Genomic DNA, 14,008 nt, shown 5'->3' on the forward strand with positions numbered 1-14,008 from the left:
GGACAGCTCGGGAAGGGGAATGCCTCAAAACCGAAACAGACTGCGGGGGAGGGGGGTTCACCAAGGCCCAGCGGCGTAGCCCGCAGCCTCCCCTGCAGCCAGGGGCTGCCTCCTCCTCGGGGCTCCAGGCCCAGGCCCCAGCCCCGGCCCCGACGGCCACCGCCCAGCATGCCCAGCGGCTCCAGGTTCCGTTAAACGATTAGGCTTCTAGAGCAGGGGACTCGGTTCCTGTCTTCAGGAAATGACTCCAAAATTAATCATGCCCAAGTCTAATTTTTTCCATGGGATAAAGTATTTTAATACTTTTTTTTTTTTTTTACTTTTTTGATACTTTAGAAATAAACGAGATAGCTTCTGAACACGAGCCTTCCCAAGCAAGGTCTTTTTGCCACGACGCTTACTGGACTCTACTTCGAACATTTTCTGCCTCTACCGGTCATTCCTACTATGCTTTAGGCCTAACCTCTAATTCCCCAATACAAAAAAAAGAAAAGAAAAAAGAAAAAAGAAAAGAAAAGAAAAAAGAAAAGAAAAAAGAAAAGAAAAGAAAAGAAATCGTGGCCATCTGTAGAGTTTTTTTTTTTTTAATTTTTATTTATTTATGATAGTCACAGAGAGAGAGAGAGAGAGAGGCAGAGACAGAGGCAGAGGGAGAAGCAGGCTCCATGCACCGGGAGCCCGACGTGGGATTCGATCCCGGGTCTCCAGGATCGCGCCCTGGGCCAAAGGCAGGCGCTAAACCGCTGCGCCACCCAGGGATCCCACATCTGTAGAGGTTTTATGCAAAGTGCAATAAGAGTGACACGATGCTAGGGCCCCCCTAAGGACCACCGAGGGGGGCTGCGGCTCTTTCTCATGGCTCGTAAAGCCAAACGCGAGGCGCGGCCTGAGCCAGACCCCAGGTAAGGCCCCGCCACCCTCCCTGCAGGCTGTGCAGGGCTGTGCAAGGCAGGCAAGTCCCACCTGCTGAGCAAACACCACTCGGGCGGCAGGTCTAATGCCACAGGCAGGGACGTTGTGGCCGCAAATTCGAGCGCCCCAAAGTTTTCCCAACCTCGGTCGCCACTAGAGCCCTGGGAGCCGTGTGGTTGGGAAAGAAGCTGAAGCTGAGCATCTCTGCGACGTGTCCAAAAGCCAAACGTTCCCATTCAGGCAGGGGTGGGAGGTGGCGGCGCCCCAACGGCAATGAGCCATCCCCGCAACACAAGGCCCCGTCCCCATCCCTTCAGACCGGCTTACAGCAGGGCTACCCAGCCCTGACCACTTGGGGTTTTCTCGGCGTCCTACCCAACAGGACTGTTCCTGAAGCAGGACAGTCCCGTAACCGAGGGGGATCGCCACGGTCACCCGAAGGTCTTACATCCGCGCCGAGGAGTGTCGCACTTACCAGCTAGTTTTCCGGTGATTAAAACGGTGTCTTCAAACAGCCATATATTTGCTTGGCTTTGCGGGAACAGTGAAAGAGTCACTGACGAATATACTGCAAAACAGAGCGCAATTGGAGTATTTTACTAAGTGTGGGGGGCGCTGGGTTCAGAATGGTCTGTTCCAGCAGCCCGAGAAGTGGGGGCAGGGGAACCTACGGAAACAAGGAAAAACAGGTGTAAAGTATGACGGGGGGGGGGGGGAGAAAAGGGGGATACCACAAAGTGAGAACGAAAGGTCAGCCATCGCTCTTTTCTTCTACTAATTGTATTTCACTATTTTCTTTTACTAATTGCATTTTCCAGTAGTTTATAGCAAAGTGACTAACGATGTTCTCTAACCCCAGATATATATGGTCGGGTTAAATGCTCGAATAATCCTGAATAATCCTCTGTTTTCTCCATAGTATAGTATGTATAGTATAGTATGATGTAGAGAGTACCACATATACTATACTTGGTATTTCTTTCTAATGATTTAAAAAAATAATCTTGGGGGAAGCCTGGGTGGCTCAGCGGTTGAGCGCCTGCCTGCAGCCCAGGGTGTGACCCCGGGGTCCTGGGATCGAGTCCAGCGTCGGGCTCCCTGCATGGAGCCTGCTTCTCCCTCTGCCGCTGCCTCTGCCTCTCTCTCTCTGTGTGTGTGTCTCTCATGAATAAATAAATAAAATCTTTAATAATAATAATAATAATAATAATAATAATCTTGGCTCCACAATCCAAGGCTCCCTGAGATAGACACCACATCCCCGGTTGGCTCTGTCAAACGTCCTGCTGGAGGGTGCGCTGGTCTTCATCACGCAGCAGGTGTGCAGGCTCCGCATTGGCCCAGCGGGAAAACAGGTTAACCCAGAGCGGAACAAAGGGTCCCGGCGACCACGGGAGGCCAGATGTGCCCCCAGAAAGAGGCACCCTCCGGGACCGGGGAGCTGACCTGGAATCACGAAATTATTTCAAGATTCATGAGCAAGAACAGATCATATGAACTTACTACACGTGGGCTCTCGCTTGCTGGCTCTCCTCCATGCGACGGACGCCTTTATACTTATTAGCAAGAAATTAACAGAACAAGTGGGTCTTGACCTTAGGAGAGGGTAAGACCCACTTGCACGGGAATACTTTCCTGCTTCAAGATCCTGCAAAGGGCTGTGAAGGAAACGTGGAAGAGAGGACAAGACACAAAAAGATACGAAGGGACGTATAATGAAATACCCCTTTTCCCTTCAAGGGGCAAAGAGGGCTGCCGAAGCAAAGCGTAATTTCAATTCAGGATGCATTAGGGAGCCGGGAGGGAGGGAGGCAGTGGCTCGGGCCTCGGAAAGAGGGTCACGAGCGCCCTGTCCCATGCGCGGCCACTCTCTCCGTCACACGTAGCATAAAGGGGGGTAGCCCTGATGGCCTAAGGTTACTAACCCTACAGAGAATCTTCTGAACCCCAGTAAAATATACCCATAGATTTCCCCTCACTGACAAAATGTGCCTCATTATAAAGGGAATAAATGTCCACTCTGGAAAAGTTGAGACGTACAGACAAGAACGCGAAGAAAGGGATGGTCGTCACAACCCCAGCACAAAGACAATCTTTATTAAATACTTCAGTATATATTCTTCCTGGATTTTTTCCTGTGATTTTTTTTTGAATAGTCACACTATTATGTATAGATATTATCTTAAATGAAAACGGGTGAAAATATCTGCGTATGATATTGTGTCCCTCAATAGAAACTTTTCCTAACATTTGCATGGTCACATACTTCATTTTCTTAAGTATCAAGACTTACTGAACCACTATACTATATAACATATAAAGATTTTATTTACTTATTCATGAAAGACACACGAGAGAGAGAGGCAGAGATACAGGCAGAGGGAGAAGCAGGCTCCCTGCAGGGAGCCCGATGCGGGACTCGATCCCGGGTCTCCAGGATCATGCCCTGGGCCGAAGGCGGCGCCACCCGGGCCACCCTATACTAATACATATTTAGTGTTTTCATTTTCGCTGTTATGGCAAAAAAAAATAATATTTGAATCAACATCTTTGTGTACGAATATGTGTCAATTCTAATTATTTGTCGATCTGATTTTAGGACAGAGCCCCAGCAGTGGAATACTGGTCAAGGGTCATGAAGATTCTGAAGGCTTCGGACACACATATTTCTGAATTGTTCTCCAGGTGCTTTTGCTGACTTGTACTCCCACCAATCCGGCTTGAGAATGCCCATCATACCTCACTTTATCAATACCGAGCATGTTCAACTTTTCTTAAACTTTTCTAAGGTGAAAAAAATCTAACAAATACATATGTCGGGCAGCCCCAGTGGCTCAGTGGTTTAGCACTGCCTTCAGCCCAGGGCGTGATCCTGGAGACCCAGGATCAAGTCCCACGTCGGGCTCCCTGCACGGAGCCTGCTTCTCCCTCTGCCTGTGTCTCTGCCTCTCTCTCTCTCTGTGTCTCTATGAATAAATAAAAAAAAATCTTTAAAAAAAAAAAAGAAATAGGTATGTCTTTGGTGTACAAATCTGAGACTGTTAGGAAAATAAGACATTTTATCACGTTTAGTGACAAATCATTAGTTTTTTCTTGTTTTGAACATCGCCAGGCCGATTTTGTCCATTTATCTCATTTAGCCAGGGCGTTGTTATTTTTTCACTAATTTGTATGAATTATTTGCCTGTTAAGAATATTACTCCAAGGGGGGCCTGGGTGGCTCAGTCGGTGAGGCATTCAACTCTTGGTGTGGCTCAGGTCGTGACCTCCGGGTCCTGAGATCGGGCCCCACATTGGACACCAAGGTCAGCATGGAACCTGCTTACATTCTCTGTCTCTCTCTGCCCCTCCCCCTCCTCCTGTGTTCTCACTCTCAAATAAATAAATACAAAAATAAATAAATAAATAAATAAAATCTTTAGAAATATGTTACTCCTTATTGTTTCATATTTTTCCTTAGACATATTTCCTGAGATATAATTGACATATAACTTATTAGCTTCAGGTGTACAACATAACGATTCAATATTTGTATATATGGCAACATGATCGCCACAGCGTCTAGTTAACATCCACCACTATACGCAGGCACATTTCCCCCCCGTGATAAGAACCTCTAAGATCTACTCTCTTAGCAATTTCCAAATATACAGTACGGTATTATTAACTATAGTCACCATGCTACACTGTACCTTTTTTTAAAAAGTAGTGAAATCTACTTTTTTTTTTAATTTATTTATGATAGTCACACACACAGAGAGAGAGAGAGAGAGGCAGAGACACAGGCAGAGGGAGAAGCAGGCTCCATGCCAGGAGCCCGACGTGGGACTCGATCCCGGGTCTCCAGGATCGCGCCCTGGGCCAAAGGCAGGTGCCAAACCGCTGCACTACCCAGGGATCCCGAAATCTACTTTTTATGATCTCTTACATTGCTTTAAAGTTTAAGTAGACCATCCTAATAAAAAAAAAAATAGTTTTTATTTTTCTTGTATTTAATATGATTTGATTTTCCACATTTGAACTCTATGAGCAATATATTTAGAATATAAATCCAAATTAATTTACTCCAAATAGTTAACCAAAATATCCTAACACTACTTACTGAATACTGAATTCAGCCTTTTCTCTCTGATTAATAATGGTACCTTATCATAGATTACATTTTCTAAATATATATATATATTACATTTTCTTCTACATGCTACCATCTGATTTGTACCACAGTATCACAGAGTTTTAGTTGTGTAGCTATATAACATTTTAATTACTTGAAATGGTAATCTAATCACCTCTAATAAATATTTTTTTAATTATTTCCAGGCATTTTTACACATTTATTCTCCAAGGATTATCCTGCTAGGTTTTTTTTTTAATGCATTATCTATAAATTAGGAAGAATTGAAACTTTTACAATATTCGGGTTTTCTAAAGAACTATAATGTTTTGCCATTTATTCAGATTTTTAGTTTTGTTAAGGTTTATCAGTAACATTTGGTCGCTTTATTTTCCCTAACACTTGGTTATTTCACACTTTTTAAAGATTTCCCTGCATATTTTGTTTGTTCTTGTTGTTCTGAGAGGCATTTCATGTCCCATAACTGGTAACTACTTCTGGCATACAAGAATGTGTACTGATTTGTACCAATGCTTATCCCACACTCAGTAATTTTGTCAAATTCCATTAATTTCGGGAGTTTTAAGATTCATGCTTTGTAATTCTCCAGGGATGTGATGATAACGGAAAATAGTAATGGTCTTGATTCTTTCTTTCTCATAGCCATTCCCCTTTTTTGGTCTGTTGATCTATTTTTGCTGATAAGAACTTGTATAATGTAAGATTATACGGACATCTGTGTTCAGCTTATTTTAGTAGGATCATCTCTAACATTTTACAGTTAAGTACGATTTTGAGATATTCGCATGTCAAGGAGATCTTTGTGGTCCTAGTTTTCAGAGCTTTTTCTTAGGCACAGATGATGAACTTACAAGATGCACTTCAGACAGTTGTCGATGTTACCATCTGGCAGTTCCAACGGGATCTAATAGGGTGTGTAAAGTTAATAGAGTGACACATTTGGCATCCTTATAGTCCTACAAAGAAGAAAGATCCTACTTGGTCTTAACAGAAAGCTATATTTAAATGTGGTGAAATTCTTTTTTTATTTTTTTTATTTTTTATTTTTAAATTCTGTTAAGGATTTTTGTACTTAGATACATGTTAGATAGATTGGCCTACAGAGGAGCATTTGTGTATATGACAGAGAGAGAGCACATGAGAGCATTTAATTTTGCACTACCTTTGTTAGGTCTCAGAATCAAGGCTGCACTGGTTTTATAAAATGATTTGGAGTAACTTTTTTTTTTTAATAGCCTTTGAATCAAGCTATTTTTACTCACAACATTTTATCCATGGCTATTGGCCTACCTCATCTAAAAACAACATAATCATTTATATTATTGCAAAATTGTTTACTAGGTTTTTTAAGATTATTACCATCCAATTTGATAAGGAACATTACTATGGTTTAAAAGATTTTATAGGATGGCCCAAGTGGCTCAGCAGTTTAGTGCCTGCCTTCAGCCTGGTCCCAGGATCGAGTCCCGCGTTGGGCTCCCTGCATGGAACCTGCTCTCCCTCTGCCTGTGTCTCTGCCTCTCTCTGTGTCTCTCATGAATAAATAAATAAAATCTTAAAAAAAAAAAAAAGTTTAAAAAAATAAATAAAAGATTTTATATTTTTTCTTCTTGTACTTCCCTATTTTAGATTAATCAGATACACACGTAATTTATTTTATCTCAAAGAACTAGCATTTTGTCAATGATCTCTTCTTTATATTTTCTAATTAATGCTCATCTGCTTTTATCTTTATTTCCTTTTTCCCATCTTACTTTTGGTTTCTTTCATTATTCTTCTAACTTTCATTTAATGAATAATTGTGCTTGATGTCTGGCTTTAAAAAAAAAAAAAAAACTAAAGCATGGAAGACCACAAATTCACCTCAGACATATCCCTACTAGATTTCTGAGTCATGATTTTATTAAATCTTATTCACATGAAGCTTGGTTTACCTAGTTCACTTTTTCATTTTCTTTCTCATTCTAAACTTGAACAATGTCTCAAAAACTCAAATGTTTCCAATATGAAACCAAATAAAGCATCTAAATTCTAATTTAAAAATAAATTAACATAACTAAACATAATTTAAAAAAATTAAGCATCACAATTTTTAAAAAAAGCAAGCAAGGGATCCCTGGGCGGCGCAGCGGTTTAGCGCCTGCCTTTGGCCCAGGGCGCGATCCTGGAGACCCGGGATCGAATCCTGCATCAGGCTCTGCAGGGAGCCTGCTTCTCCCTCTGCCTGCGTCTCTGCCTCTCTCTCTCCGTGTCTCTCATGAATAAATAAATAAAATCTCTTTTAAAAAATCATGTTTTCTTCAAACTGGCTCTCCTTCCAACCTCTCTGTATTGACTTCACATAGGTTTTCTCAGTTTCCGTTTACCAGAATGGATGTTTGCCATTACATCTACCAGAACGTAAACTCCATTTACATTTAGTAAAGGCAAGACCCTACGTTAAGTGCTTACTTGGCATTTTTCCAGTCTTCCAAGGCAGGGGAGTCAACACGTAGCCATCTTTGTGAGCGATAATGGTTAAGCTGAGCCCTAATTTGTAGGGTACTTTTATCAACACTGCTCCATTGTCCGTAGTTACTGCGGAGTTTGTTTTCGTGTAGTTCACGAACACTTCTACGACCGCCTGACTCAGGTACTGACGGCTGATGATGTCATTCACCTGCACTTTCAGCATAAAGACAGACACTGGAAGAGGAAAACAAGCCAGAAATGGCAGCGTGTTAGATCCCAGAATGCTGTGTGCTATCACTCAAGACATCCGAATAACAGCCCCAAACTGCTGATAAAATCTGGAAATCCATATATGTATGGATGGATTGCTAGGACGAGGTATAAAAACATCCCGACAAATTCATTATTCCTCCTAAAACTGAATAAAATTTGAATTTATTGTTAATAAGACAGTATTCCAATTTTTTTCTACCAATAAAAATTATAAAAATAAAAGGAAGCAGTGAATAAGGGGACGGCAGAGGTTCCCTCTTCAGAAAAACACACTTTGACTTGGCCTCACTAATTTTAATGCTATCCACTAACGAACTCAAACTATAGTCCACGGTTCTAGAATAAAATGCAATCTCCCCAAACCTAGTGCGTGGCTAGCTCCTTTATTTTGTGCTGTTGCCTGGAAAGCAAAGGGACGCGTTTCAAATGACAAGATATCAAAACAACATCGTTAAAATATCAAGAAGCATTATCTGTTAAATAAACATAACAAAGCGTAGTAAGGTAAGGAATTGAGAAAAATCAAAATCGGCTCGTTTCTAACTTAAACCTCCAGCTTCACAGATCTTGATAACACGCTCATGAGTTTCCCAACACTGAGGTCTTGTTATAAAAGAACTTAGTCACCACGGAGATGCCTTTGCAGAGCCTGTATCACAACACCTTTGCCAAAGATGCCTTCTCTTGCACCATTAATGGTGCAAAGCCATCCCTAGAGACGTGACTTGGGGGCAGTTACTTCTCAAAGGCCCTTTGCTCCTCTGTAAAATCAGAACAGTCAACTACTTTGAGGTAGTAAAATGAAGTCATGCAAATAATGTGCTCAGCACAGTGGTTGGTTGTCACTTAATATCATTATTAATAATAATAATCAGTCCGTAACTGGAGACCCTCTCACACACATCAGAGGCATCAGTAAGGAATCACGAGGGCAGCCCGAGTGGCTCAGTGGTTTAGCACCGCCTTCGGCCCAGGGTGTGATCCCGGAGTCCCAGGATCGAGTCCCGCATCGGGCTCCCTGCATGGAGCCTGCTTCTCCCTCTGCCTGTGTCTCTGCCTCTCTCTGTGTCTTTCATGAATAAATAAATAAAATCTTTTAAAAAATAAAAATAAAAATAAGGAATCACTGGGGGGGGGGCACCTGGGTGGCTCAGTTGGTTAAGGGTCCGACTCTTGGTTTCCGCCCAGGTCACGACCTCAGGGTCCTGAGATGGAGCCCTGCATCATTACTATTATTACTTTTTATTGATAAATTCAGGAGTATCAGGTATGCTGAGGTCAACTAAGCCTTGGGCTTTAGCACCTGCTGTTCCTTAAATTATTTAACTATTTTCTCATCATTTTGTAAGTTTAGCCCATAGCTCAAAAAAAAAAAAAACAAAACAAAACAAAAAATATGTTTGTAACACTTAAAATCAAAATATGAAGAAGGACTGGGGATAAAGGCGTTCCTGATGCCAAGCCTCACAAGTCTTTTAATCACAAAAATCTCACTTTGCCAGTGAAAGCATGAGAATCCAGACGGGTCAAACGGACCCACCCAAGCCTCACACATGGTCGAGGCCTTGTCAGCCCTCAGTGTCCCGCGAACGACTGCAAAGCCATCTTCACGCCCTGCAACAGGGAGTCCTGGGGTCCCACTACTAAAGTCCATTCACAGAATATAGTGTTGCAGCTGCTGAGCAAGGCTTGCGTAACACCAAGTACACAGGACAAAAGGGCACTTGCTCCCCAAGACACAGACTCAGGCTAACCCGCGGCCTCACACTCCAGTGGGAAACGCAACTGGGGTGAGTGCATTGGTAAATGAGAGGTGGTACCCCATGCCGCGCGACGGCCCGCCCACGGCCCAGCCGTGCAGTGGGATGGCCAGCAGCCACCCCTTCAAAACCAGTCTCCCGGCCGTCCAGCCCCTGCCCCAGGATAAGGCCAGCGAAGGGGTCCGGGAGCCGCCAGGAGGTACTCCTGTCCCTGGGCACCCCGGCTGGTGCCTTCGCATGCCTGCCCGTGGGCTCCAGGGCTGCGGCCCGGCCTCTGCCGTTGAGGTCGCCGTCGGGGTCACAATCAGGGTCACGGTCAGGGTCACCATCCAGGTCCCTCCCCTCACCGCAGGCCCCAGCCCCCGCAGCAAGAGTCACACAGGGTGAGCACCTGTACCTGCACCCGCACCTGTACCGGCACCAGCACCCGCACCTGCACCCTCATCTGCACCTGCACCCGCACCCGCACCCACACCCGCACCTGCAGCTCCGCGGGGCTGCCGCAGCCACCAAAAGCTGCTTCCTGGCCCCGTCCTTTCCGCCGGAGGCTGCGGAGGGAAGGGTGGGCTTGGCACCAGGACAGGACCCGCGGGAGGCGGCGCCCGAGGGCGCGGGCTTCATGTGGGCACCCCCCACCCCCCCCGCAGCCCAGCCGCCCGGCTCCACAGCGCGCAGCAGCGGGAATCCTGAGCTACTCGTCTGCTCCGAACACCCATTCCAGAAGTTCTCAGAGCCTCGCAGCCCAACCCCGAGCGCAGCAAGACCCGGAGCTAAGTGCCTGTGGCCACCCCTGCGTACCCGCGGCCCCGTCCTGCAGGCGGGTGGTCAGCCGAGGCCTCCCGAGGGCGGCTGCTCCCGGAATGTTCTCGGCGCCTTGTAAGCCCCAGTGGACGCTTCTGCTGCTCCTCGGCAGGACCTATGTGCGGGTCTCAAGAGGATGAGGAGATGGCTGGTCAAACCCGGGGGGCAAGTGCTCTGCAGAGGCCCACCCCGGTCCGCACAGCCCGGCGGCCCCGAAGTGACGTCGCTGGCCGAGCGCAGGTCCCCCCACAGCGTCAGGCCTCGGGGCGGCCAGGAAGCAGAGGCCGCCCTGGCTCCAAGCGGGCAGACGAGGTGTCATGCTCACGCAAGCACCCCCAGGCCCGGTGCTGAAACATGACGCGTGTTATCCAAGGTCACCCCAAGACAGGCCCGCACCCCCGTCCCCGTTTTACAGCCGGGAAACTGGCTAATGCACAACTCAGGAAGCGTCGGGGCAGGTCACAGGCTCCTGCGACTCCAGGGCCCAAGCACTCCAGGGCCACAGCCCGGGTGGAAAAGCCTCAGGCTGGGGTGCCGCAGGCTGTCCGGTCCCAGCATGAGCAACAGCAGCAAACCAGCACTTAGGACAACAGACACAGGGGCGCCCGGTGGCCCAGCGGTTGAGCACCTGCCCCAGGCCCAGGGCGTGACCCCGGGGTCTCGGGATCGAGTCCCGCGTCAGGCTCCCTGCCTGGAGCCTGCTTCCCCCCCCTGCCTGGGTCTCTGCCTCTCTCTCTCTCTCTCTCTCTCTCTCTCTCTGTGCCTTTCATGCATAAATAAATAAAATCTTTAAAAAACAACAACAACAGAGACAAAAAGCCTCAGCGGGAGGCCTGCCCACTGCAATTCAAGGAGCAGGAACACTTCCCTTTCCTCCAAATGAAGGGAAAAGTCGTCCAGAACCGCCTACCCGTGACTTAAAGAGGAGGCTGCTGAGTCCAGGAGGCCGACAGGGCTGGCGGCCAGAAGGTATCCACGTACACCCACCTCTTACCTCTCTGCCTCCGTGACGACCGCCCCCCCCCAAGCCTCTCCTCCAACAGAAACACTTCGGCGTTTAGATGGGGCAGATTCTGTGATTAAATATATAATCCTCAGCCACAGGGGCCTCGGCCTCCAAGAGCCACCCACTCTCCACTGCACTCTGCAGCTTTCCGCGCACTTGGTATTTTCCCTGTCACTTAATTATAATCATTATGTCTCGCCCACATAATCTTCTTCTCAATATGTCACGTTACTTTTTTTTTTAAAGGTTTTATTTATTTATTCATGAGAGACACAGAGAGAGAGGCAGGGACACAGGCAGAGGGAGAAGCAGGCTCCATGCGGGGAGTCTGATGCGGAACTTGAACCCGGGACCCCGGGGTCACGACTTGAGCCAAAGGCAGATGCTCCACCGCTGAGCCCCCGAGGGCTTTTTTTTTAAGATTTCATTTATTCATTCATGAGAGACACAGAGAGAGAGACAGAGAGACAGAGAGACAGAGAGAGACAGAGAGGCAGAGACACAGGCAGATGGAGAAGCAGGCTCCATGCAGGAAGCCTGACATGGGACTCGATCCCGAGTCTCCAGGATTGCGCCCTGGGCCGAAGGCAGGTGCTAGATTGCTGAGCCACCCGGGCTGCCCCCCCCCCCCAGGGCTTTTAGGAGCGGTTCAGTATCAAATGATTCCAGCTGAACGCCCAGCAAACACATGATCTAGATGCTGAGAGAAACAAAGGAAAGCTAAAGTACCCACGGATGAGCACGGTGCTCGGGCCGCCGGGGAAAATCTAACCCTCACACGCTCCAAACGCCCGTTAGGTAGTGAGAACCACAAAATCCAAGAGGCTGCTCCACATGTAACGGAGTGCTCCTGGAAAAGCACGTTAGAACCAAGCCTGTATCATGAATCTGCTTTAGGGTGGACACGGGTAACTCACAGCCCAGGAAGGGTCTTAGAAAAGTGAAGCCAGCCCTTGTTTGGCGACCACCTAGAGCTTGCAGCGGGGCAGGCTGATAAATTATGACCCTACTGGGGACCCCTGGGGGGCTCAGCGGTTTAGCACCTGCCTTCGGCCCAGGGTGTGACCCCGGGATCGAGTCCCACGTCGGGCTCCCTGCATGGAGCCTGCTTCTCCCTCTGCCTGTGTCTCGGCCTCTCTCTCTCTCTCTCTCTCTCATGAATAAATAAATAAAATCTTTAAAAAAAAATTATGACCCTACTTCTTCTCCAGACAACTTGACATCATCCTATTATGTTGTTACTGGCACATCGGTTACAGCTGTGCCCACGGAGAAGCCACCTTATTTTCACGTCTCTCCAGGACAAAACAAGCCCTGCTTCTTTTCCATTATATTTCAAGCATCTACAACGACTTCGTATGGAACGATCTTTTTTTTTTTCCTTTAAGGAATATCATGCTAAAAACCTGCTAGCTTTATGAAGAAGCTTTTGTAGACAGATCGCAGATCAAATTTTATCTAGAAGATACTCTAACGAATTTTAAGATTTCAGTGAGGTTTATTATGCACGCTCATGAGAACTAGGCTAGAAATGAAAAGCATAAAAATATAGTGGGATGAAGTGGTTGGTGGGGGACGAGTGGAAATATTCACCTACGGGGTCACCTGGGGGCTCAGTCTGTTAGGCATCTGCTTTGGGCACGGGTCATGATCTCAGGGTCCTGGGATCGAGTCCTGCATCGGGCTCCCTGCTTCTCCCTCTGTCCCTCCTCACCCAGCTCATCATGTTCTCTCTCTCTCAAATAAATAAAATCTTTAAAAAACACAAAATATTCACCTACATTATCTCATCCATCAAATATTTATAGCCCACTTCAGGCTAGATCTGCACTAGCGGGTATTGGGGATACAAACATTAAAAAGACACAGTGTTGGGACGCCTGGGGGGCTCAAGGGTTGAGCATCTGCCTTCGGCTCAGGTCGTGACCCCGGGGTCCTGGGATTGAGTCCCACATTGGGTTCCCTGGGTGGAGCCTGCTTCTCCCTCTGCCTGTGTCTCTGCCTCTCTTTGTGCCTCTCAGATAAACCTCTTTAGAGAAAATCTAAAAGAAAATAATAATAATATATCCATCCTGAAAAGAGGTACCTGTACCCCCAGGTTCACTGCAGCATTATTCAGAATAGCCAAGATATGGGAATAACCTAAATGCACAACAGTGGATGAATGAATCAAGAAAATATCTATACGTACAGTGGACTATTACTCGACCTTAAAAAAAGAAGGAAATCCTGCCGGTTGCTACAATATGGATGGACCTGGAGGATGTTATGCTAAGGCAAATAAGGCGGACACCGAAAGATAAATAACATTACGATCTCGCGTATACGTGGAATCCAGAATAATGAAACTGATAGAAGCAGAGAGTAGGATGGTGATTGCCAGGCCTGAGGGGAGGTGGACGTGACGCCCAAAGTACAGTAAGTTCCAGTTTTATAAGATAAATAAGTTCTCAGGATTCGCTATCCAGCATAGTGCCTACTGCTAATGATGCTGTATTACATATTTAAAATCTGCCAAAAGGGTGAATCTCTAAGTGCTCTTACCACAAAAAAAAAAAAAAAAGAAAAGAAAATTGACAATAATACTAATAATAGGGATTGAAAATGGGAAGAAACTTTGCAAGGTGATGAATATGCGTATGGCCTTGACGCTGGGGGTGGATTCACGGG

The 14,008-nt window shown here is 46.4% G+C and overlaps 1 protein-coding gene across 1 annotated transcript in view; it reads right to left on the reverse strand.

The window, feature by feature from the left end:
• Positions 1–14,008, reverse strand: part of FAM171B (family with sequence similarity 171 member B) — a 59,698-nt gene that overhangs the window by 19,501 nt on the left and 26,189 nt on the right. Inside the window, exons 2-3 of the mRNA XM_055308550.1 lie at positions 7,499–7,732; positions 1,388–1,480 (exon numbers count right to left, since the gene is read on the reverse strand). Coding sequence (XP_055164525.1) covers positions 1,388–1,480; positions 7,499–7,732 — 327 coding nt within the window. The remainder of the gene's footprint in view (positions 1–1,387; positions 1,481–7,498; positions 7,733–14,008) is intronic.

This window comes from Nyctereutes procyonoides, unplaced genomic scaffold, assembly GCF_905146905.1.
Source record: "Nyctereutes procyonoides isolate TBG_1078 unplaced genomic scaffold, NYPRO_anot_genome, whole genome shotgun sequence".
NCBI classification, from domain to species: Eukaryota; Metazoa; Chordata; class Mammalia; order Carnivora; family Canidae; genus Nyctereutes; species Nyctereutes procyonoides.